General features: G+C 44.7%; 1 protein-coding gene across 1 annotated transcript in view; it reads left to right on the top strand.

Moving 5' to 3' along the window:
* PHACTR4 (phosphatase and actin regulator 4) overlaps positions 1–25,249 on the top strand; it is a 56,795-nt gene extending 31,546 nt beyond the window's left edge. The window contains exons 6-13 of the mRNA XM_049774719.1: positions 2,166–2,754; positions 6,511–6,695; positions 9,882–10,035; positions 15,519–15,574; positions 18,797–18,858; positions 20,657–20,794; positions 21,242–21,318; positions 24,605–25,249. Of these exons, the coding sequence (XP_049630676.1) occupies positions 2,166–2,754; positions 6,511–6,695; positions 9,882–10,035; positions 15,519–15,574; positions 18,797–18,858; positions 20,657–20,794; positions 21,242–21,318; positions 24,605–24,620 (1,277 nt within the window). The 3' untranslated portion in view covers positions 24,621–25,249. The remainder of the gene's footprint in view (positions 1–2,165; positions 2,755–6,510; positions 6,696–9,881; positions 10,036–15,518; positions 15,575–18,796; positions 18,859–20,656; positions 20,795–21,241; positions 21,319–24,604) is intronic.
* Positions 25,250–25,925: the final 676 nt, after the last annotated feature.

The following is a 25,925-nucleotide window of genomic DNA, read 5'->3' as shown; positions in this document are numbered from 1 at the left end:
GTCCCCTTAGCACAGAGGAAGGAGTTATCCCTGAATACAGCTAGGTGTACTCAAAAGAAAAAAAATATAATAATCATAATAATAAGATAGTACTAGGGCCTAGAGAGAGAGCACATTTGCCTTGCATGCAGCTGATCCAGGACGGACGGTGGTTCAAATCCCGGCATCCCATATGGTCCCTGTGCTCACCAGAAGCAATTTCTGAGCACAGAGCCAGGAGTAACCCCTGAGTGTCTCTGGTTGTGACCCCAAAACTAATAATAATAAGATTGGACTGGAAAGATAGTAGAGGAGATAAGGCATTTACTGTATCTTGCTGGCCCCAGTTCAATCCTTGGTGTCACATGTGGTCTCAGGCACCATCAAGGATCACTCTTGAGCACAGAACCAGGAATATTCTTACATTGCTGTTGTAATGCCAAATGTCCCCTCACCATACCCAAATAAAAATAGAAGATATCCAGCTAATTTTATTGGCTTAATTAATATTTACACAAAGTACTGATTAGTTCTGTTTTTATATAAATGTACCCCTTAGAGGAGTTTTCATGAAATGGAAGGAATGAGGGAAAATGGACTTTTCTTGGTTTGTTGAGACAAGGGATGTATGGGTAGGCCACATGCAGGACAAACATCCTACCCATTGTACTGTTACTCCTGCACCATGGGGAAGGTGATTTTTCGGGAAAAATACTAGACTTAGCTTTGCTGTGAGTTAATGAATGATTGAATGGACCAATAAAACTAGGCTCATAAAAATGGCTAATACCACTGAGTTATGTGAAGCAACCAGAACCTTGAAAAACTGGCTTAAAATTCATTGCATGACAGGTTGGAGAAACTACTAAAAACAGGAGCAATAGCACAGTGGTAGGACATTTGCCTTGAACATGGCTGAACTGGGATGGACCTGGGTTTGATCCCCAGCATCCCATATGGTCCACTAAGCCTACCAGGAGCAATTTCTAAGCACAGAGCCAGAAGTAACCCCTGAGCACCGCTGGGTGTGGCCCAAAAACCAAAAAAAAAAAACAAAAAACAAAAAAAAACAGGAAGAAGATGATTACCTCCGCCTTCATCTTTAGTTTAGTGTCATGTTGAATTATCTCTGAGGCTCTTACTTTAAGAACCTCCTGGTGAAGGAGGAAGCTGATTCTATCTGTCGACACAATTAGGATGTAGAGAAGTAGTGATTCACTCAAGGCAATAGAGAGTGAGAGAAACCAAACCTCAGCTCTCAGCTCTCTAGTGTGAACCTATGTCTCACACAAACTGTGTCCAAACAGAAGCACCTCCCAGAGCTGCTTATTCTTTTTCCACTGGGGACCTTTTTCGGCCTGAGGAATCTTAAGTGACCCCTGGTGTATAAACAGAAAACAGGCATAAGGGCGACATCAAAAAAAAAACAAACAAAAAAAACAAATAGGTGTAGGATGCTGCCTTGCACATGGCCAACCTTGGATTCTATCCCTGGCATTCCATAATGTTCTCTGAGTACCACTGAGAATGATCCCTGAGATAGAGCCAGGAGTAAGCCCTGATCACTGCTCAGTGCAGCCCCAAAACCAAAATAATGAGGGGCCAGAGCGATAGCAAGCAGTGGGGCATTTGCCTTAAACATGGCCAACCTGGAACGTACCTAGATTCTATTCCCAGCATTCCATATGGTCCCTGGAGCCTGCCAGGGGCGACTGCTGAGTGCAGAGCCAGGAGTAACCCCTGAGCACCACTGTTGTGACAAAATCAAGACAAAACAAAAAAAAATAATGATAATAGTATATTTTGTTTTAGGTTGAGATATCCAGAGAATGACAGAGCTAGGAGTTAGTATAATTTGCCTGAAATATTAAAATAAACTCAGTTGTACTTCTAGGCTCTGAGTTTATAAAGCTTACAAAACCAGACTTTAGGGAGAGATAACACAGCAGTAGGGCATTTGCCTTGCAAACACTGACCCGGGGGTGGGGGGGCCGGGACCCGGTTCGATTCCTGGCATCTCGTGTGGTCCCCCAGCCTGCCAGGGATGATTTCTGGGTGCAGAGCCAGGGGTGGCCCCTGAACGCCACCAGGTGTGGCCCAAAAACCAATCAATAAAGTTTAAAAAAAGGAACAGACTTTAAAAAGCATTTATGGTCATTATAACTGATATTTTCTTTCTTTTCCAGCTGAACTATCCCAGGCAATAAACAGTGGTACCTTATTATCAAAACCATCCCCACCTTTACCACCTAAGAGAGGCTTTCCATCAACCATCGTACCCACATCAGAGTCTACCCCTGTCCCCACAAAACCTTCGAGTGATCAAAGAGAGAAGAACACATGCTCTGGGGGCTCAGAATCATCGATCCCACCTCCTTCTCCATCCCCTCCATTGCCTACTCATAGACCTCCAGAACCCCCACGATCCCCTCCATTCCTTGCTAAGACTTTTCAAGTTGGCCCCGAAATTGAGTTTCCACCTTCCTTAGACTTACCACAGGTGGTTCCCCAGCAGGAAGACCAGAAAAAGGAAATACCCAAAAGGATATTGGACCCGAGCTCTGGAGAGCCTCACATTTCCTCTAGGCTTCCCCCACTCCCCCTACATATTAGAATCCAGCAGGCCCTGGCCAGTCCACTTCCCATGACGCCACCCTTAGAGGGCTCTCATAGGGCACACTCATTACTCTTTGAGAACAGTGAGAACTTCTCTGAGGACTGCAATACCCTGGGTCGGACCAGGTCCCTCCCCGTCACTATTGAAATGTTGAAAGTGTAAGTGTCTTTAACCCTCAGCTGCTGCTTTTTTCTCCTTGATACCTCATAATCCTACTTAGAAAACATATTTCAAAAAATGTGAAAGGGGGCTGGAGCAATCGTACAGTGGTAGGACATCTGCCTTGCATGCAGAAACCTAGGTTCAATCTGTGACATCCCATATGGTCCCCCAAGCACTACCAGGAGTGATTCCTGAGTGCAGAGCCAGAAGTAACCCCTGAGTATCACCAGATGTGGCCCTCAAACAAACAAGTATATGTCATGTATCAGGTTCGAGGTCACATATTCTGTATCTTTAATCAAACTAAAGCGAACTTGTATCTTGCATAGATCATCAGGGCCCTTTATGCCAGATAGTTGTGTATCTGGAATTTGAACCAGTACTCTTTAGACTAATAGTTCAGGGTCTCCTAAACTCACCAGGAGTTATCTCCCTGAACACAGAACCAGGAATAAGCCATAAGAACAGCCTGGTGTGCCCCCACCCACCCACAAAAAAAAAAAAAAAACTGTCTTGACAAGATTGTTCAAGTTAGCCTCACAGACAGTATAGAAATGAAGATTGCTTAGAGCAGCATGCAGCTGCCCCTGGTTTTAGCCCAGAGATAATAACTGGTACTACATAGATCTCTTAGCTCTACTGGGGGTCATTCTTGAATACTGCTAAATGTGTCCTAATGTCCCCTTAAGATTGTTAAAGTTAGGGCCAGGAGAGATAGCACAGCGGTGTTTGCCTTGCAAGCAGCCGATCCAGGACCTAAGGTGGTTGGTTCGAATCCCGGTGTCCCATATGGTCCCCCATGCCTGCCAGGAGCTATTTCTGAGCAGATAGCCAGGAGTAACCCCTGAGCACCGTTGGGTGTGGCCCAAAAAACAAAAAACAAAACAAAAAAAAAAGCTTGTTAAAGTTAGGGGCCGGTGGGGCCGGTAAGGTGGCGCTAGAGGTAAGGTATCTGCCTTGCAAGCGCTAGGACCACAGTTCGATCCCCCGGTGTCCCATATGGTCCCCCCAAGCCAGGGGCAATTTCTGAGCCCTTAGCCAGGAGTAACCCCTGTGCATCAAATGGATGTGACCCAAAAAAAACAAAAAAAAAAAAAAAAAGTTAGGGGCCGGAGAAATTACATGTAGGTAAGGAGTTTGCCTTGCATGTAGAAGGACAGTGGTTCAAATTCCGGCATCCTATATGGTCCCTCGAGCCTGCCAGAAGCAATTTCTGAGCATAGAACCAGGAATAACCTCTGAGAGCTGTCGGGTGAGACCTCCCCCCCCCCAAAAAAAAAAAAAAAAAGATTATTAAAGTTAGGTACCGGAGTAGTGGCGCAGAGCCACTAGCTGGCACTAGCCTAGGATGGACCATAGTTCAATCCTCCATCATCCCATATGGTCCCCCAAGCCAGGAACGATTCTGAGCACATAGCCAGGAGTAACCCTAGTGTCACTGGGTGTGGCTCCCCCCCCCCAAAATAAAAGATTGTTAAAATTAAGGCTGGAGTAGTGGCACAGCGATAAGGTGTTTGCCTTGCATGCAGCTAATTCAGGACAGACCTCAGTTCAATCCCCTGTCCCATATGGTCCCCCAAGCCAGAAGTGATTTCTGAGTGCATAGCCAGAAGTCACTCTGAGTGCCTGGGTGTGGCCAGAAAACAACCAAAAAAAGATTGTTAAAGTTAGGGGCCAAAGAGATAGCACAGTGGTAGGGTGTTAGCCTTGCACATGGCTGACATAAGACAGACCTCAGTTCATTCCCGAAGTCCCAAATGGTCCCCCAAAGCCAGAGACAATTTTTTTTTGTTTTTTTTGTTTTGTTTTGTTTTGGTTTTTGGGCCACACCCAGCGGTGTTCAGGGGTTACTCCTTGCTGTCTGCTCAGAAATAGCTCCTGGCAGGCACGGGGGACCATATGGGACACCGGGATTCGAACCAACCACCTTTGGTCCTGGATCGGCTGCTTGCAAGGCAAACACCACTGTGCTATCTCTCCGGGCCCCAGAGACAATTTTTATTGTTGTTGTATTTTGTTTTGGGGCCACACCTGGTGACACTCAGGGGTTACTCCTGCTATGTGCTCAGAAATCGCTCCTGGCTTGGAGACCATATGGGAGGCCAGGGGATCGAACCTCTGTCTGTCCTAAGTTAGTGCACGTAAGGCAAGTGTCCTACCACTTGCGCCACCACTCCAGCCCTCCAAGGGCAATTTCTGAGTGCATAGGCAGGAGGCACACCCTGATCATCACTGGATGTGGCCCAAAAAACAAACAAACAAACAAAAAAAGATTGTTAAAAGTTAGCACCAGCGGGGCCGAAGAGATAGCACAGCAGTAGGGAGTTTGCCTTAGACGCTGAAGGACGGTGGTTCAAATCCCAGCATCACCTATTGTCCCCCAAGCCTGCCAGGAGTAACCCCTGAGCACTGCCAGGTGTGACCCAAAAACAAAAAAAAAGTTAGCACCAGAAAGATAGTTTCATTCAGTTGCTAGAACAATAGCATAGCAGGTAGGATGTTTGCCTTGCACCCAGGCTCGGTAGACCATAGGGGATGCTGGGTATTAAACATAGGTCAACCTCATGCAAAGCAAGCACCATAGTGCTGTACTATTGCTCCAGCCCATTTCACATTTTTTGAAAATAATGTAGCTGACCTGAGTTCAATTCTTCAGCATCCTATATGGTCCCTCGAGCCTACAGGAGTAATTTCTGAGTGCATGAACCAGGAATAGTGACCCCTGACCACTGCCAGGTGTGGTCCAAAAACAAACAAACAAAAAAATTGTTTCATTTAAATACCCTTATATAGTCCTTTTGCAGGAGAGATCATTCCTGGCTCTGCTCAGGGCTTCTGGCTCTAGGCTCAGGGATCACACCTGGCATGATCAGGAAGCCATATGGAATCCTAGGAATCCAACTTGGGTTCACTTTTTTTTCCCTCTTCCCCCAACCTGGGTTTACTTTTGTTTTTAAGTGTTTGTTTAAAAAATGTTTATTAAGGGCCGGGCGGTGGCGCTAAAGGTAAGGTGCCTGCCTTGCCTGTGCTAGCCTTGGACGGACCGCGGTTCGATCCCCCGGTGTCCCATATGGTCCCCCAAGCCAGGAGCAACTTCTGAGCACATAGCCAGGAGTAACCCCTGAGCGTTACCGGGTGTGGCCCAAAAACCAAAAAAAAAAAAATGTTTATTAAAATGTTCATAACATTCATTAGAAGATTCTCTGAAATTAAGTTGTTATTGAAGATAGATAGCTGGTCCTACTAGAGTAGAAAATAAAATTTAAGGGCCCAGAGAGATAGCACAGCGGCATTTGCCTTGCAAGCAGCCGATCCAGGAGCAAAGGTGGTTGGTTCAAATCCCGGGTCCCATATGGTCCCCCGTGCCTGCCAGGAGCTATTTCTGAGCAGACAGCCAGGAGTAACCCCTGAGCACCGCCGGGTGTGGCCCAAAAACCAAAAAAAAAGAAAAGAAAAGAAAAGAAAATTTAACATATAACATGAACTGTCTAGGAGTTAACATTAAATTAATAAACCATAGTCTTAATGAAAACATGCATAAAAATAATATTAAATCAAGAACTTTACTGAATTGAGACTTTAGGAGTAGAATGTTTAAAGGTAGATAAAAGTATTCTTCCATAGAAAACACTGTTGTCCCTATCCTACCCATTGTACCTTTTGCTCCAGCCCCCAATATTTAGTCAATTCTTTGTTTCGTAAGTTGGTTGTCTTTTATGCTCCTAAAAGAAAAATATTTTTTAATTTATTAGTCCAGATGATGAGGAGGAGGAGCAAATCCACCTTTCTGCATTTGATGAAGACATGATACCTACCTCAGCCTTTCCCAAACTACCACCGTGCCTGCAGGAGGAAGTAGAAGGAAAGGAGAGTGATTCTGATTCAGAAGGTCCCATTCAGTATCGAGATGAAGAGGATGAAGATGAAAGCCCTCAGAGTAAGAAAGGGAAGGAAAAAGAAAAAAGGAGAAAAGTATTCATGTTTGCTTCTCTCTGCATTAATGTGAATAGAGATCTGTACCCTCTCCTGTGAAGTCTTTTTTTTTTTTTTTTTTTTTGTTTTTGGGTCACACCCAGCAGCACTCAGGGGTTACTCCTGACTCTACGCTCAGAAATCACCCCCAGTAGGCTCGGGATCATATGGGATGCTGGGATTCTAACCATCATCCTTCTGCTTGCAAGTCAGATGCCTTGCCGCTGTGCTATCTCCAGCCCCTCCTGTGAAGCCTTAAGGCTACATTAATGGTGCTAATGGTGGAGGTACAGTGACATCATACACCAAACACATGCATTAGCACTACTATAACCACATTACCTCAACTACGATTTAAATATATGTGTGTAGGGGCCCGAGAGATAGCATGAGGTAAGGTGTTTGCCTTTCATGCAGAAGGTCATTGGTTCGAATCCTGGCATCCCACATTGTCCTCTGTGCCTGCCAGGAGCACTTTCTAAGCGTGGAGTCAGGAGTGACTCCTGAGCGCTGCCGGGTGTGATCCAAAAACAAAAAAAAACAATAAAATATATGTGTGTATACAGTCTTGTATCCACAGAAATGTGGTTCAGTGGTAGGAAATTCTGGGTTTAATCTCATATTGTTTTGGAAAAAAAGGAAACAAGGTCAGAGAAATAATACAATGGATTAGGGTACTTGCTTTCCATCTATGCAGATAACCCAAATTTGATCCCTGGTACAATATATGGTGCCCAAGCACTTCCAGGAGTAATTCCTGAGCACAGAGCCAGGCATATGCCCTGAGTATTGCTGCATATGTCCTAAAAAGAAAACAACTGTTTTTACCTTTTGGTATTGAAATTTTTAGGGCCAGAGAAATAACACAGCAGTGGGGCATTTGCCTTGCATGCAGCCAATCCAGGACAGACAGTGGTTCAAACCCCCACATCCCATATAGTCCCCCATGCCTGCCAGGAGCAATTTCTTTTTTTTGTTTGTTTGTTTTGTTTTTGGATCATACCCAGTGGTGTTCAGGGGTTACTCCTTGCTCTATGCTCAGATATCACTCCTGCCAGGTTTGGGGGGCCATATGGGAGCCAGGTATCAAACCACCGCCTGTCTTGGATTGACTGTGTGCAAGGCAAATGCCATACGGCTTTGTTATCTCTCCGGTGCCAGGCGCGATTTCTGAGTGCAGAGTCAGGCATAACCCCTGAGTGAGCTGGGTGTGATCCAAAAACCAAAAAAAAAATTTTTTTTAGAGAAAAATAAAATTGGTTTTGAACTGTTTTAAAATAATAGCCATGATATTGTCCTTACTCATATGATTTTACTATGTAGATAGAAAAGTGGGGGGAAACACATTTTTTTATGTATTTCAATCTGTGCATAGTGGAATACTGAGTTTTGAAAGGGGAACGCAACTTTAAGAAAAGGTGTTGGGGCCGGAGAAATAGTACACAGAAAGGAGTTTGCTTTGCATGCAACTAACCCAGGACAGGCGATGGTTCAAATCCCAGCATCCCATATGGTCACTGTGCCTGTCAGGAACAATTCTGAGCACAGAGCCAGAAGTAATCTCTGAGCATCTCCAAGTGTGACCCAAAAACAAAACAAAAAAAGAAAAGGTGTCTTGGTGCTGGAGAGAGTATAGCAGGCACAACATTTGCCTTGCACATAGCAGACACGAGTTTGATCCTCAGTATGTTGTACCTCCCAAACACATACAGGAGTGATCCCTAAGTGCTGAGCCGATGTAAATCCCCAACACTGCCAAGTGTGGCTCAAAAACAAGAAAGTGGGGGCCAGAGAGACAGCGTGGAGGTAAGGTGTTTGCCTCACATGCAGAAGGTTGGTGGTTCAAATCCCGGCATCCCATGTGGTCCCCCAAGCCTGCCAGGATCAACTTCTGAGCATAGAGCCAGGAGTAACCCCTGAGCACTGCCAGGTGTGACCCAAAAACAAAGAAAGTGGGAGAGGGAGGGTTTTTTTGTTGTTGCTGTTCTTTGGCCACACCTGGTGGTGCCCAGGGCTTACTCCTGGCGGGCTTAGAGAACCTTCGTGGGATGCCTGGGAATCAACCCGTACCTTACTTGCTGTACTATTACTCCAGCCCAAAAGATTATTTTTTTGATTATTTTGTTTTTGTTTTGGGGGGCCACACCCAGTGATGTTCAAGGGGTAATTCTGGTTCAGCACTCAGGAATCACTCCTGGCAGTGCTCAGGGGCACATATGGAATTCCAGGGACTGAACCTGGGTTGACTCTATGTAAGGCAAGTACTATGGCTCCATTCCCCAAAAGAATTATACAAGGTATGTTAATCAAATGCTTTATCCCATTCATGCTTTACTACAGAAAATATAGAAGATTGATAGCAAAGAGAAAATTCTCTGTTTTTTTGGTTTTTTGGGTTTTTTTGTCACACCCGGCAGTGCTCAGGAATTATTCCTGGCTCTACGCTCAGAAATCGTTCCTGGCAGGCTCAGGGGACCATATGGGATGCTGGGATTTGAACCACCATCCTTCTGCGCCTAAGGCAAACGCCTTACCACTGTGCTATCTCTCTGCCCCGAGAAAATTCTCTTACCCTACTAAGTATAAAAGATTTTAATTGGGGACCAGAGAGATATCATGGAGGTGGGGCATTTGCCTTGCATGCAGGACAGTGGTTTGAAACCCGGCATCCCATATGGTTACCCCAGCCTGCCAGGAGCTATTTCTAAGCTTAGAGACAGGAGTATCCACTGAGCACTGCCGGGTGTGACCCCAAAACCAAAAACCAAAAAAAAAAAAAAAAAAAAAAGATTTTAAATGTCTTCACTGTAACCCACCTCTATGTTAGCTGAATCATTGAGTTCAAGTAGCATGCTGGAAGTTACATTTTTTATTCAGACTTGCCCAGTTCTACTTGAGAACGAGTCTTTGTTTTGTTTTGTTTTGGTTTTTTGTTTTTTTTTTGTAGTTTTTTTGGGTCACACCCGGCAGTGCTCAGGGGTTACTCCTGGCTCCATGCTCAGAAATTGCTCCTGGCAGGCACGGGGGACCATATGGGACGCTGGGATTCGAACCGATGACCTCCTGCATGAAAGGCAAACGCCTTACCTCCATGCTATCTCTCCAGCCCCGAGAACGAGTCTTTGGCTTCAAATCTTTCTCTCCTATAAAGGTGCGCTGGCCAACAAAGTGAAAAGGAAAGACACACTGGCTATGAAGTTGAACCACAGACCCAGTGAACCAGAGCCGAACATGAATTCTTGGCCTCGAAAAAGCAAAGAAGAGTGGAATGAAATACGACATCAGATTGGAAACACATTAATCCGGTCAGTCTTTGCTCAGAATAAACTGATTTGGTTATATTATACTCATGTGTGTATTAGAGGCTCACATTGTGATAGAACTTATCCTTTTTTATTTTATTTTTATAATTTTTATATATGTACTTTTGTATTTGTTTTGGTTTTGGGTTTTTTTTTTTGGTTTTTGTTTTTTTTTTTTTTTTTGGTTTTTGGTTTTTGGGCAACACCCAGCGGTGCTCAGGGGTTACTCCTGGCTATCTGCTCAGAAATAGCTCCTGGCAGGCACAGGGGACCATATGGGATGCCGGGATTCGAACCAGCCACCTTAGGTCCTGGATCGACTGCTTGCGAGGCAAACACTACTGTGCTATCTCTCCGGTCCCTGGTTTTGGTTTTTTGTTTTTTTTTCTTGTTTTTGTTTTTGGGCCACACTCTTGGCAGTGCTCAGGGGTTACTCCTGGCTCTTTGCTCAGAAATTGCTTCTAGCAGACCCAGAGGACCATATGGGATGCTGGAGATTGAACCCAGGTTGTCTGGGTGCAAGGCAAACATTTTACTTGCTGTGCTATCAGTTTGGCCCTATATATCTACTTATTTTTAGACCACACACAGCTATGAAGAGGGTTCACTCCTAGCTCTGTGCTCTGGAATCACTCCTGGTCTGGCTCAGGAAACCATATGGAGTGCTAAATATTGAACCACATGCACACAAGTGCCTGATCCCTCTCAATATATATATTCCCTGGCAGACTCAGGGAACCATATGGAATACTGGGGACTGAACCCAGGTCTGTCGGGTCTGCTGTGTGCAAGACAAATGCCATACTGCTATGCTATCCAGCACCAATGTTGTTTTTTTTGTTTTGTTTTTTTGTTTGTTTGGGTTTTTTTTTGTGTGTGTGTGGTTTTTGGGTCACACCCGGCAGTGCTCAGGGGTTATTCCTGGCTCCAGGCTCAGAAATTGCTCCTGGCAGGCACGGGGGACCATATGGGACGCCAGGATTCAAACCGATGACCTCCTGCATGAAAGGCAAACGCCTTACCTCCATGCTATCTCTCCAGCCCCTGTTTTTTATTTTTTTAAAGAAATAGATAAGGGTTAGAGAAAAGGATGGAGAGGGAAGAAAAAAATAAAAGGGATTAGGGGGCTGAAGTGGTGGCACAAGCGGTAAGGCGTCTGTCTGCCTTGTGCTCACTAGCCTAGGATAGACTGTGGTTCGATCCCCCAGCGTTCCATTTGGCCCCCCAAGCCAGGAGCGATTTTTGAGCGCATAGCCAGGAGTAACACCTGAGCGTCACCTGGTGTGGCCGAAAAAAAATAAAATAAAATACAAGGGAAGTATTGGGAGAACTGGAGTCAGAGCCTCAGTTATACCAGTAATATAAGAGAGTAATATTACTTTATATTCAAAGCACATACTCAATAACACTGAAAACATGAGGTCTAAACTACAGCCACAGAACTTTGAAATGTGCCTGTCAAGGGGGAACATAAGGGAACACTGTTGGAGGGAAATGGACACTAGCGGTGGGACTGGAGTCAAAATATTGTATGCTTAAAGCCAGCTATCATTAACTTTGTAAATTACTGTTCCTTAAACAAATAAATAATTTTAAATTGATTAGAGACCAGAGAAATAGTTTAGCAGGTAAAGCATCTATTTTACCAACCCGGTTTGATTTCCCTGATATCACATATGGTCCCCTGAATACTGCTAGGAGTGATCTCTGAGTGAAGAGCTGAAAGCAACTCCTAAACATTGTCAAGAGTGGCTCAAAAATCAAAAAAGAAAAAGGAGGGGCTGGAGCGATAGCTTAGTGGGCAGGGCATTTGCCTTGCACACAGCTTACCTGGGTTTGAACCCTGGTATCCCATAAAGTCCTCCTAACCTGCCAGGAGCAATTTCTGAGTGCAGAGCCAGGAATAAACTATGAGCACCACTGGGTGTGGTCCAAAAAAAACAGAGAGAGAGATAGGTGTGTGGGAGGAGTGGTAGTATTTGGATTTGGGCTACACCTAGTGTATTCTTGCTTAGTGCTCAGGGATCACTCCCAGCAAGGCTTAGAAGAAATCTCATGCTGGGAATCAAAGTATGTGCTTCAGCCCTTTGTTCTGTGTATGCCGTCCTAGCTGTAAATGTGGTGTTTTTTGTTTTGTTTTGTTTTTGTTTTGGGGTCACACCTGGCAGCACTCTGGGATTATTCCTGGCTCTACGCTCAGAAATCGCTTCTGGCAGGCTCGGGGGGACCATATGGGGTGGATTTGAACCACTGTCCTGCATGCAAGGCATATGCCCTACCTCCATGCTATCTCTCCAGCCCCAGTGTGGTATTTTTTTAAGTTTCTAGAGAAGATATGTGGTTCCCAGGACAGCAAGATTTTAATGTCATTTATCCAGTTACTCAGCTGTGAAATACCAACCTAATTAAACATCACACCCATGGTTTCATCATGTCATTCTCATGTGTTCCATAAGCTGCCTCTTTTCAAAGTGTTAAAGTATTTTTCAGGTCAACTGGAACCAAAAGCATAGAGAAATACCTGTCTGTGTAATATACAGAATATAGATACATAAACAAGTATTTGTATCCTAGATGTTTCTCTTGGTAGAGAAAGGAAAAGCAGGTAGAACTTACAGCATAAACATGAGAAAATTACTGAGGACCTGAGAGCTAGTACTAAGGTTAAGGCACTTGCTTTGCATGCTCTGCTACATCTGCCAACCCTACTTTCAGTCTTTATACTGCATGTGGTTCCTTGAGTACTGCCAGGCATGAGCCAATCACCTCCCCCAGCTGGTCAACTGGAGGGTGTCTTTTTATTTATTGCTATTTTGGGGGCACTCAGTGGTTACTCCTGGCTCTGTGCTCCAAGATCATTCCTGGCAGGCACGGGGGGCCACATGGGATGCCGGGATTCGAACCACGGTCAGTCCTGGGTCTGCCGCTTGCAAGGCAAATGCCCTACTGCTGTGCTGTCTCTCCGGCCCCTTATTGCTATATTTTATTTGTTTGTTTTGAGAGCCACACCCAACAGTGCCAGAGTTTATGTGACAGGAATGGAAATCTGGACTTCTACATGCAGAGTCTGAATTCAAGCTCGTTGGTTTGTCCTATAATTTAAATGTATTCTCTTCTCCTGTATCAGACACTTGACTATGCTTATTGGCCAAAATGGCTTGGTGGGGACACAGACCTGGTGCTTAGGCTCCACGAGGTGTCAGGGGTCCAACCCAGGTCTGTGCTCTGTCACATAAAATATGTCCACAGCCCTGTGAGGGGAGGGCAACTTAAATATTTATAGACAAATTTGACAAAATTGGAGCTGGAGGGATAGGATGGAGGTAGGACATTTGCCTTGCATGCGAAGGACTGTGGTTCAAATCTCACCAACCCATATGGTCCCCCCCCTCAAATGGAGCCATTTCTGAGCCAGGAGTAACCCTTGAGATCTGCCAGGTGTGACCCAAAAAAAAAAAAAAACCAAAAAAAAAAAAAAATGGGGCTAGAGAGATAATAGTACAGTGGTTAAGGCTCTTGATTTGCACACACTGACTTAGGTTATATCCCCCGCATCCCATATGGTATTCTGAGCACCTCCAAAATTATTCCTGAGCACAGAGCCAAAAATAAGCACTAAGCACTGATGGGGAGCCAGAGAGATAGCACAGTGGTAGGGCATTTTTCGTGCATGGAGCCAATCCAGGATGAACGGTGGTTCAAATCCCAGATTCCATATGGTCCCCCCTGCCTGTGAGACCGATTTCTGAATGCAAAGTCAGGAGTAACCCCTGAGTGCCACTGAGTGTGACCGCCCCTCCAAAATAAAAGGCACTAATGGGTATAGCCCAAAAACAAAAGACAAAATAATGTATAAGACACTGTGAAATAGGGGCCAGAGAGATAGCATGGAGGTAAGGAGTTTGCCTTGCATGCAGAAGGACGGCGGTTTGAATCCCGGCATCCCATATGGTCCCCTGAGCCTGCCAGGAGTGATTTCTGAGCGTAGAGCCAGGAGTGGCCCCTGAGCCAAGCTGGGTATGATCCAAAAACAAACAAAAAATGACACTGAAATAATGACTAATAAGAAAGAGGACTTATGGGGCCGGGCGGTGGCGCTCGAGGTAAGGTGCCTGCCTTACCTGCGCTAGCCTAGGAGACGGACCGCGGTTCGATCCCCCGGCGTCCCATATGGTCCCCCAAGCCAGGAGCGACTTCTGAGCGCATAGCCAGGAGTAACCCCTGAGCATCACAGGGTGTGGCCCAAAAACCAAAAAAAAAAAAAAAAGAAAGAGGACTTATTAAATAATTGGAGCAGGGCTGGAGAGATAGTATAGCAAGTAAGGCACTCTTGCATCCTTGCATGCACAACAGACCTGAGTTCAATCTCTGGCACCACATATAGTCCCCTGAGCACATTAGGAGTGATACCTGAGTAATTATGCCAGGAGTAAGCCCTGTGTACAGCTGAATATGACCCAAAAAATGAAATAAGTAAATACCATATTTTTGGATTAGTATTTTTGGTTTTATTCCAAAGTCTATATATTTTGCATAGTTCCAACACTATTTGGCATTTGCAGTTTGGGGCTACAGCTGTGATCAGGGATTACTCCTGTCAGTGCTCATTGAGCCATATCCAGTGCTAGGGATTGAACCAGTATTGGCTGATATATAAGACAAGTACCTAGATACTTTTTTTTTTTTTCTTGGCAAGTTCAGGATGCTAGGTTCAGTCATATGCATGGAAAATGTCCTACCTGCTCAACTATTGCTCTGGCCCAGTTTTCTGTTGTTGTTGTTGTTGTTGTTGTTGTTGTTGTTGTTGTTGTTGTTGTTTTTAATTAGCAGACTGATTTTAAAATTTTTGTTTTTATTTGTTTGGTTGCTTGTTGGGCTTTCTTGGTTTTTTTATTGTTTTTATTTGTTTGCTTTTTGTTTTGTTTTTATGGGGCACACCTGGCAGCGCTCAGGGGTAACTCCTGGCAGGCATGGGGGACCATATGGGATGCCGGGATTCGAATCACCTTCTGTTCAAATCAGCTGCTTGCAAGGCAAATGCCCTACCGCTGTGCTATAGCATTGGCCCCTGTTTTTATTTGTTTGGTTCTAAGTTTTTTGGCCACCCGAGCAGTGCTCTGGGCTTACTCTTGGTTGCATTACACACAAGGCTAGTGCCCTGCCCACTGTTCTATCTCTTCAATACTAGACAACCTGCTTTTAAGTTAGGAAATCAAGATTTTGATTCCTAGCACCACCCCACCACATTCCAAGTACAATCTAGACAGCAATGCCATTTATGAATGCCAGCACAAGGGTGTAATCTCTGGCCTTTCACTGATAAGTGTATAAAACCACAGCTAATGTAATAAAATAGCAAAAAACACTTGAAATTCTTTTGAATCCTTGCTAATGTAGGGGCTAACATAAGGACCAAATATATATATATATTTTATATGCAGGATTGGGAGGTATAACATAGAAAATATTCTTCATCTCCTTTTCAGGCGACTGAGTCAGAGACCAACCCCAGAAGAACTGGAACAACGAAATATACTACAACGTAAGTCCAGCTATGAAAACAAGTTATATAGGTTTTCTTTGCTCTTTTCTGACTTTAATATATATCATTGAGAGGAGAGGCTTTTTTTTTATAAGTTCCAAGAAGACAGTAGTCCATGGGACTGGAGCAATAGCACAGCAGTAGGGCATTTGCCTTACACGTGGCTGACCCAGGACAGATATTAGTTCGATTCCCAGTGTCCCATATGGGCCCCCAAGTCAGGAACAATTTTTGAGTGCATAGCCAGGAATAACCCCTGAATATCACCAGCTGTGGTCCAAAAAAAAAAAAAAAAGGAAAAAGGGAAAAGACAGTAGTCCAGCGCAGGAAGAATTTTTCTTTAGTTCTTAACAAAGGAATAGATTTCCCCTCATATTTCTTAACAAGACCGTATTTTGGGAACTGCGGCTATGGCTCAGTGGTATTTGTGAGATTCTGACTTTAACCATTATCACCTCAAAAAAAGAAATCCCAATGCCAGGAATTAAACCCAGGCCTCATGCAGATTTATACTATATACTTTATCCCTAAGATCCTTTTCCCCAGGATTTTTCAGAAATCATCATTATTTGCAAGGATTTGATAATATCTAGTAGATGTTGGTCAACTTTTCTTGTTTTGCTTTGGTATTTTTTCGTTTGTTTTTTTTTTTTTTTTTTTTTTTTTTTTTTGTTTTTGTGGGTTTTGGTTTTTTTTTTTTTTTTTTTTTTTTTTTTTTGGTTTGGTTTTTGGGTCACACCTGGCAGCACTCAGGGGTTACTCCTGGCTCAATGCTCAGAAACGGCTCCCGGCAGGCTCAGGGGACCATATGGGATGCCCAGATTCGAACCAACGTCCTTCTGCATGCAAGGCAAACGCCTTACCTCCATGCCCTCTCTCTGGCCCCAGATGTTAGTCAACTTTTTGTATTAATGAAAATGAGAGTGGGCCCGGAGAGATAGCACAGCAGCATTTGCCTTGCAAGCAGCCGATCCAGGACCAAAGGTGGTTGGTTCGAATCCCGGTGTCCCATATGGTCCCCCATGCCTGCCAGGAGCTATTTCTGAGCAGACATCCAGGAGTAACCCCTGAGCACCGCCGGTGTGGCCCAACAAACAAACAAAAAAAAACAAAGAAAAAGAAAATGAGAGAGTCAGCATAGTGAGGACCTACCTGGTGGTCCTCATATTTTTTCAGCTCTTAAGTTTTAGTACCTTAAAATGTACACACTAAGAGCTTATATTTAACTTGCCCTCTATCTCCATAATTTTCTTTATGTTGTTGTTGGGGTTTTTTTGTTTTGTTTTGTGGCCACACCCAGCGGCATTCAGGAGTCACTCCTGGCTCTGCACTCAGAAATCATTTCTGACAGGCTTGGGGGACCTAATGGGATGCCAGGAATCCAACCTGGATCCATCCCAGGTCAGTCAAGCGCAAGGCAAACATTCTACTGCTGTACTTCCGCTCCAGCCCCAGAAAGAAATTATTTCTGACCTAGGACGGACTGCAGTTTAATCCCCCGGCGTCCCATATGGTCTCTCAAGCCAGGAGCAATTTCTGAGCACAGAACCAGGAGTAACCCCTGAGCGTCGCCGTTGTGGCTCAAAAACCAAAAAAGAAAAAGAAATTATTTCTGGCAGGCTTGGGGTGCCATATGCTGAATGCTGAAGCTCAAGCCTGGGCCCAGCAAATGCAAGGCAAATGCCCTACTCACTCTACTATCGCTCCAGCCCTACTCCTGGCTTTTGTTCTCAGATGTCACTCATGGTGTTTGGAAACTGAATCAAGTCTGGATGCATGCAAAACAAACACTTAATACTGCACTTACCGCCAGTCATCACATATATTTTGTTTGTTTGTCTTACTATGCTCAGGGCTTACTTCTGGCTCTGCTCAGGGATCACTCATGGTGGTGTGCAGGGGACCATTTGAGGTGCTGGAAATCCAAACCAATTCAGCAGCATACAAAGCAAGCTCATTATCTACTGCATCATCTTGCTGGTCCCTCAGATTTTCTTTCAAATCCTTATTCCCTAAAAAATACAACATAATAACTATGTTATTGTTTACATTGCAATAGGTATTATCAGTAGATAGAAATGATTTAAAATATACCAGATTAAAAAAAAATATATATATATACCAGATTATATGGGAGATCATCTGCAAATCCAGTTTTTCCTAAGAGTCTTTACCACCTTGGACTTTTATTTTGGGGTGGAGTCTCAGAACCATTGTCCCGCAGATATCAAGGGACAAACTGTATACAACTTCCTAAATCACATAGTAAAATTTAAAATGTGAGAGTTTCAGGGCTGGAGAGATAGCATGGTGGTAGGGCATTTGCCTTGCATGCAGAAGGACAGTAGTTCGAATCCCAGCATCCCATATAGTCCCCCGAGCCTGCCTGGAGCGATTTCTGAGCGTAGAGCCAGGAGGAACCCCTGAGTACTGCCGGATGTGACGACCCAAAAACCCAAAGATAAAATAAAATAAAATGTGAGAGTCTCTATAGACTAATTATACAATATTTAGTCCAATATATAAAAAAAAATTTATAACCTAATCTTTTTTTGAGTTCTTGAGTAAGGAACTGCCAGAGGACATGTAGTTAATATTTTCTCTCAAAAGACACATACTAGGGGCCAGAGCGATAGTACAGTTGTAAGGTGTTTGCCTTGCACGCAACCAACACAGGACAGACAGTGATTCGAATCCCGGCATTCCATATGATCCCCTGTGCCTGCCAGGGGCAATTTCTGAGCACAGAGCCAGGAGGAACCCCTGAACACCGCTGGGTCTGACCCAAACACCAAAAAAAAAAGACAAATACTAGATATATTCAACTGCAAGCAAAAAGCAAAAGGATGCTACTAAAGGAGGAACCTCAGAATGTAACTGTCTATAGATAAAGAACAGACTTCACTCTTGGCAGGCAGCTGACCAGACTTGCTATCAGTTTAGTAATGTTGTTCCCCAGTACTTGTTCCACTTGGCAAGAAAATTATTATAGGGGTCGGGGTAGCACACTTCCCTTATATATATGCTGTCCTGATTATGATCCCCAGTTCTGCCAAAACACACACACACACACACACACACACACACACACACACACACACACACACGTGATTAGCTCTCCCTAGAGTTAGGATTTCATTCAAACAACATCTACAGTGGACTCACTAAAAGATTTGATTTGCAATTTCCTATTTTGAAGTAATTTGTTTCTATCAATTATAGCTAAGAATGAGGCTGATCGTCAAGCAGAAAAGCGAGAGATTAAACGTCGGCTCACCAGAAAGGTAAGCAACCGACTATTTAGTTTCAGTGTATTTGCTGCCTTTCGATTGTGAATGACTGGTTTGGTTCCTGTTTGAGCTCATGTTGAAGAAATTAATTTTAGGACCAAGAATATGCCTCAGAGTGTTGGAGTCTATGCCTGATATGTTTGAAGCCCCAAGTTGAATTCCAGTACATGTTCCCTCCAGACACCATCAAGTATAATCCTTTGTGAGTCCTAAGCACCACAGCTCCATGTCTAGGTCGCTTCCTGCATTCATTCTCGTAGCACCTGAGTTGTTTCCTGAGACCACCTCTCCTCAGCACTGTTGGGTATAGACTCTATTTATAATCAAATCTCCTGGGCTAGAAAAGGCAGGACATTTGCTTTATAGGCAGCTGACCCAGGTTCAGTTCCCAGCACCCCTTATGGTCCACTGAGCCCACTATAAGTGATCCCTGAGCACAGAGACATGAGTAACCCCTGAGCATTGCTAAAGTATGGTCCAGTGAAAAAAATAAATTTAGGGATCTTACAATGGATGGGCCACTTGCCTTGCACTCAAGCAACCCAGACTCAATCTTCTACATGGCATATGGTTCCCTGAGCATTGCCAGGGGGTGAGTCTTGAGTGCAGTGTCTGGAGAAACCCCTGAGCATTGCCAGCTGTGGCCCAAAAACAAACCAAAAAAAAAAAAAAAATTAAATCTAGGGCCAGAGACATCAGGTAGGGTGCTGACCTTGTTCAAGGCTAACCTTCAGTTCAGCACCCCATCTGGTCCCCTGAGTTCTGCTAATAAAGACTTTTTTTTGGAGGGGGTCCCACACCTGTCAATGATCAGGAGTTATTCCTGGCTCTGCACTCAAAAATTACTCCAGGCAGTGATTGAGGGACCCTATGGCATACCAGGGATTGAACCCAGGTTGGCAACACTCAAGCAAGCATCCTACTCACTATACTATCAACGTTGGTTGTTTTTGGGAGGAGCCTCACCCAGCAGTGCTCAGGAGTTACTCCTAACTCTGTGCTCAGAAATCACTCCTGTCAATCTCAATAGGACCATATGGGATGCCAGGGATTAAACCTGGCTTGGTAGCGTGCAAGGCAAATGTCCTACCCACTTTGCTGTTTCTCCAGCCCCCATAAAAAAAAGTTTTAAAAATTAAATTTTTTGACTGGAGGGGCCGGAGCAATAACACATCACCGAGTGTGGCTCAAAGATCAAAAAAAAAATTTAGACTGGAGCATTGTACAGTTAAGTCCGGAGCATTGTACAGTTAAGTCCTGAGCACTGCTGCGTATGGCCCAAAATAAAAAGGAGGGGCCATCGCAATAGCACAGTGGTAGGATGTTTGCCTTGCACACGGACATGGGTTTGATTCCCGACATCCCAGGAGTGATTTCTGAGCGCATAGCCAGGAGTAACCCTTGAGTGTCACCTGGTATAGCCCAACAACAACAAAAAAAAATTAAAATAAAATAAAAAAGGGAATAAGGGAGGGCCTTTTGCAGTGTGACGTAAGACCTTGGTTTTGGTCTCTTGCATCTTCTAACTTCCCCAGTATCTCCAGGTATGATCCCACAATAGTGATAGGCAGACTCATGATTCCCAGAATCTCTGGGACATGATTCAGGGATCAGTAATGGGTAAAAGTCCTCAAGTGAATCCAGTGTTTAGTGAAAGTTGAAACTGGATTAGATGCAGTTTTAATGTATGAGTGATCTTTAATTTGTTTTTTTTATTTTTGTTTTTGTTGTTTTGGTTTTTTTTTTTTTGTGATCTTTAATTTGTGTGAACTAAGAGCTTCATTTTTTTCAGCTCAGCCAAAGACCAACCGTGGCAGAACTGCTCGCCAGAAAGATTCTGAGGTTTAATGAATATGTAGAAGTAACTGATGCTCAAGATTATGACCGGCGGGCTGACAAACCTTGGACTAAACTGACACCTGCTGACAAGGTCTCTCGATAGATAAATAGATATGCATCTATATATTTGTAGATACAGATATATCTGTCTGTTTTGGTTTTGGTTTGGTTTTGAAAGCTACAATATCTCTTTTCTGTTATTCTAGTATTTGTTTTTGTTTTTGTTTTTGCATCACACCCGGTCGTGCTCAGGGGCTGGCTCCACACTCAGAAATCGCTCCTGGCAGGCTCAGGGGACCATATGGGATGCCAGGATTCGAACCAATGACCTCTGCATGCAAGGCAAATGCCTTACCTCCATGCTAACTCTCCAGTCTCTATTCTAGTAGGTTGGGGTTTCTTAGATGTGAAGTGATATGTATCAAGTGCTTGTGGCTGTTTGCAGCACCTCACAGTTCAGTTGAGATCAGAGGGTAAATCATACTGCTCTCCAATAGCAGGTAGAAGATGCTGATGCATTTTTGTTTCTCCTTCACAGGCTGCCATAAGAAAGGAATTAAATGAATTTAAAAGCTCAGAGATGGAAGTTCATGAGGACAGTAAACATTTTACACGGTAAGACCCAAAAGACCCAACCACTATTACGAGCTAAGTGAAGTTCTAGCTAAAAGTAAACATATCCAAGTATTTTGACCAGAGAGACTGATGGCATTAGGAAAAGCAGGGACTCAGTGCTGATGCAGTAAGACTAAAATGAGGGAAGGAATGAGGACTAATAAGTAATAGTAAATGCTTGTACTGAATATAGTTTTTTAAAATGTAATCCTTGTAAGAAACCTTGAGGTGTGTTAATACCCCCGTTTTTATGATGAAGAAACACTTTCAGAATAGGTAAGTTGCAGATCCAGAAGAGAAAAGGCGTAAGTGGTTGATTCCACTGGGTGCTACCTCTGTTAAGTTAAAGAAAATCTTGTTCTCTCATTTACCCTCCCTCCCTTCCTGGGTCTACTGTGGGCAAGGCGGCAAACACCCTACCACTGTGCTAACACTCCAGCCCTCTCATTTCATTTCTGTATAACAGTATTGATCTTACTAATTTAGTGTATAAACTCTTTTTTTTCCCATCTTTTTTGTCTGTTTGTTTGTTTTTGGGTCACACCCGGCAACGCTCAGGAGTTACTCCTGGCTCTATGCTCAGAAATCACCACTAGCAGGCTTGGGGGACCATATGGGAATCAGGGATTTAAACCACCATCCTTCTGCATGCAAGGCAAACACTCTACCTCCTGCTATCTCTTCTGCCCCCCGTTTTTCCATCTTTTCATTTATTTTGTAACTTTTTTTTTTTTTTTTTTGTGATTTTTGGGTCACACCCAGCAGTGCTCAGGGGTTTTTCCTGGCTCCGTGCTCAGAAATTGCCCCTGGTAGGCACGGGGGACCATATGGGATGCCAGGATTCGAACTGATGACCTTCTGCATGAAAGGTAAACGCCTTACTACCTCCATGCTATCTCTCTGGCCCCAACTCTTTTTTTTTTTTTTTAAATGAGACAGCCAAGCCAAAAACAACTCACCTTGGGGGCCGGGCGGTGGCGCTGGAGGTAAGGTGCCTGCCTTGCCTGCGCTAGCCTAGGACGGACCTCGGTTCGATCCCCCGGCGTCCCATATGGTCCCCCAAGAAGCCAGGAGCAACTTCTGAGCGCATAGCCAGGAGTAACCCCTGAGCGTCACAGGGTGTGGCCCAAAAACCAAAAAAAAAAAAAAAAAAACTCACCTTGGGGCCAGAGCAGTAGTGCAGCAGTAGGGCGTATGCCTTACATGCGGCTAACCTAGGATGGACCGTGGTTTGATTTTCTGGCATCCCATATGGACCCCAAAACCAAGAGCAATTTTCGAGCACTTAGCCAGGAGTAACCCTTGAAAGTCACCAGGGGGAGGTCCAAAAAGCAAAAAAAAAAAAAAAAAAAACCTCACCTAATAATTTAGGATCTGCTTAGTCTGTTAGCCACAAATGAAATCAATTAAAGTACTTTTGTGAATCTCAAAACACTTCTGAAAAGGCTTAATGTAGGGACCAGAGAGATAGCATGGAGGTAAGGCGTGTTTGTCTTGCATGCAGAAGGACGGTGGTTTGAATTCCAGCATCCATATGGTCCCCCGAGCCTGCCAGGAGCGATTTCTTTATTTTTTTTTTGGGAGGGGGTCACACCCGTTTGATGCTCAGGGGTTACTCCTGGCTATGCGCTCAGAAATCGCCCCTGGCTTGGGGGGACCATATGGTACACTGGGGGATGGAACCGCGGTTCGTTCCTTGGCTAGCGCTTGCAAGGAAGACACCTTACCTCTAGTGCCACCTCACCGGCCCCACCAGGAGCGATTTCTTTTTTTTTTTTTTTTTTTTTTTTTTGGGTCACACTTGGCAGTGCTCAGGGGTTATTCCTGGCTCCAGGCTCAGAAATTGCTCCTGGCAGGCACAGGGGACCATATGGGGCGCCGGGATTCAAACCGATGACCTCCTGCATGAAAGGCAAAGGCCTTACCTCCATGCTATCTCTTCGGCCCCACTAGGAGCGATTTCTAAGTGTAGAGCCAGAAGTAACCTCTTGAGTGCTGCTGGGTGTGACCCAAAAAAAAAAAAGAAAAGAAAAGGCTTAATGTAGAGCCAAATTCTAGTAAGTCCAGAGGCTAGGGGCCAGAGAGATAGCATGGAGGTAAGGTGTTTGCCTTCCATGCAAAAAGACAGTGGTTCGAATCCTGACATCCCATATGGTCCCCCAAGCCTGCCAGGAATGATTTCTGAGCATAGAACCAGGAGTCACCTCTGAACGCTGCCGGGTGTGACCCAAAAAACAAAAAAAGAAGAGAAAAGAAAGTCCAGACACCAGAAAGATAGTACAGCAGGTAGGGCACCTACACTGCGAACCTGGGTTCAGTTCCCCTCACCCTCGAACCTGGGTTCAATTCTCAGCACCCCATATGGGCCTCTAACACTGCCATAAGTTACCCCTGAATGCAGGACCAGGAATAAGCTCTGAACACAGTCAGATGAAGCCCAAAAACAAAAGCACATGTTCCAGTGCAAAAACCCTGGGTTGGATCCTCAACATTATGGTCTCCTTAGGACCACTATGAGTGGCCAAAAAAAAAAGAACATAAAATGTTATTAGAAATGATAACATGTGGGGCCCGGAGAGATAGCACAGTGGCGTTTGCCTTGCAAGCAGCCGATCCAAATCCCGGTGTCCCATATGGTCCCCCGTGCTTGCCAGGAGCTATTTCTGAGCAGACAGCCAGGAGTAACCCCTGAGCACTGCCGGGTGTGGCCCAAAAACAAACAAACAAAAAAAACAGAAATGATAACATGTAGAGACTGGAGCGTTTGCCTTGCACGTGGCCAACACAGGACAGACCATGGTTCTAATGCTGGCATCCCATATGGTCCCCGGAGCCTTCTAGGAGTGACTTCTGAGCACAGAGCCAGGAATAACCCCTGAGTGCCACTGATATGACTCAAACCCCACCCCCAAAAAAAAAGAAATAACATGTAAAATAAGCCAAAAGTGAGTGTGAGTGTAGAGCACATGCCTTGCACATGTGAGACCCTTTATTTTAATTCCCCCACACCCCAAAAAAAAAAGTGTGTAAATGACAAAGTGCAGGGGCTGGAGAGATAGCATGGAGGTAAGGCGTTTGCCTTTCATGCAGAAGGTCATCGGTTCGAATCCCAGCGTCCCATATGGTCCCCCGTGCCTGCCAGGAGCAATTTCTGAGCATGGAGCCAGGAATAACCCCTGAGCACTGCCGTGTGTGACCCAAAAACCACAAAAAAAAAAAAAAAATGACAAAGTGCAGAGTAATCTGCAATCTTTAGTAACGTGACTCTTTGGATTCATCTTTTTAGCTACCATCGTCCTTGATGCTGAAGTCTGAACCAGAAACTCAATAACCCACTTAGCAGCTCCACTTGCTGCTTCATCTCCAGGATCGCATGGAGGGAACATCAGCACTTTTGGGCACAGTCAAAATTGAGTCCCAGTATGTGGTTTGGGGATGAACAGCTCTTCTCTGAATGTAGCTTTTCACTGGACTGGATTCTCATGTGCTGCGTTGGCCAAATCTAACACGTCAGCACTTCTGAACCTTTTTATATCAGAAGTCTTTCCTCACCAGTCACCAAAATTCTGGTCCACCGGCTGTTCCAAGTTTTTGTGGCTGTTTTACACCCTCCCCTTATGATGCCCACCAGCACTGAGTCACAGTTTTCCTAGTAGCCTTACTTGCCCTGTCTGAATAGTGAGTCCCTCATGTGTGGGTGCTAGATTCTAACCATCACATTTAGTAGTGTTGAAGAACACCTCCTGGAGGTCTTAAAGTCTTTGACATGGGATCCACACCAGCACAGAAGCCTTCATGCCACAGTGGCAAATACCACTTGAAACTCTGCACTGTACCTCGCGGCCCAGTAGTCTAAATCGCTCAGGTCCGATCTGAGAGTGCTCAGGTCTGAGGACCTCTTCTTTCTAAGCACAAGAGCCACCTGAGGTTTTTTTTTTTTGGGGGGGGGGGTGGTCACACCCAGTGCTGTTCAGGGGTTACTGCTGGCTCTGCACTCAGAAATCGTTCCTGGCAGGCACGGGGGACCATATGGGATGCCAGAATTTGAACCACTGTCCGTCCTGAATCGGCTGCGTGCAAGGCAAATGCCCTACCACTGTGCTGTCTCTTCGGCCGCCTTCCTATTTGTCTTAATGAAAATGATCTTGAAGTGATAGAAACATCAGTTTTTCCTATAATCAGCAGGCTAGATGATAGGCAGTCTAATGTAAATACACACATGCTTACTTTCTAGACAAACCAAGCCCAGAAAAACCTTTATGTTAATGCCAGTTTGGCAAGAAACTGACGCAGCTTAAATCTTAGAGTCTCAGGGGCCGGGCGGTGGCGCTGGAGGTAAGGTGCCTGCCTTGCCTGCGCTAGCCTAGGACGGACCGCGGTTCGATCCCCCGGCGTCCCATATGGTCCCCCAAGAAGCCAGGAGCAACTTCTGAGCGCATAGCCAGGAGTAACCCCTGAGCGTCACAGGGTGTGGCCCAAAAACAAAAAAAAACAAAAACAAAAAAAAAAATCTTAGAGTCTGTTGTACACTTTTTGAACCAAATAACACTGACCAATATATACACTCATGTCTGTGAAGCCCAGTGATAGCCTCTGTGGAGCACTAT

The sequence above is a fragment of the Suncus etruscus genome, chromosome 6, assembly GCF_024139225.1.
Source record: "Suncus etruscus isolate mSunEtr1 chromosome 6, mSunEtr1.pri.cur, whole genome shotgun sequence".
NCBI classification, from domain to species: Eukaryota; Metazoa; Chordata; class Mammalia; order Eulipotyphla; family Soricidae; genus Suncus; species Suncus etruscus.
The sequence above is the reverse complement of the archived record's forward strand: the minus strand, read 5'-3'. Positions and strand labels throughout refer to the sequence as shown.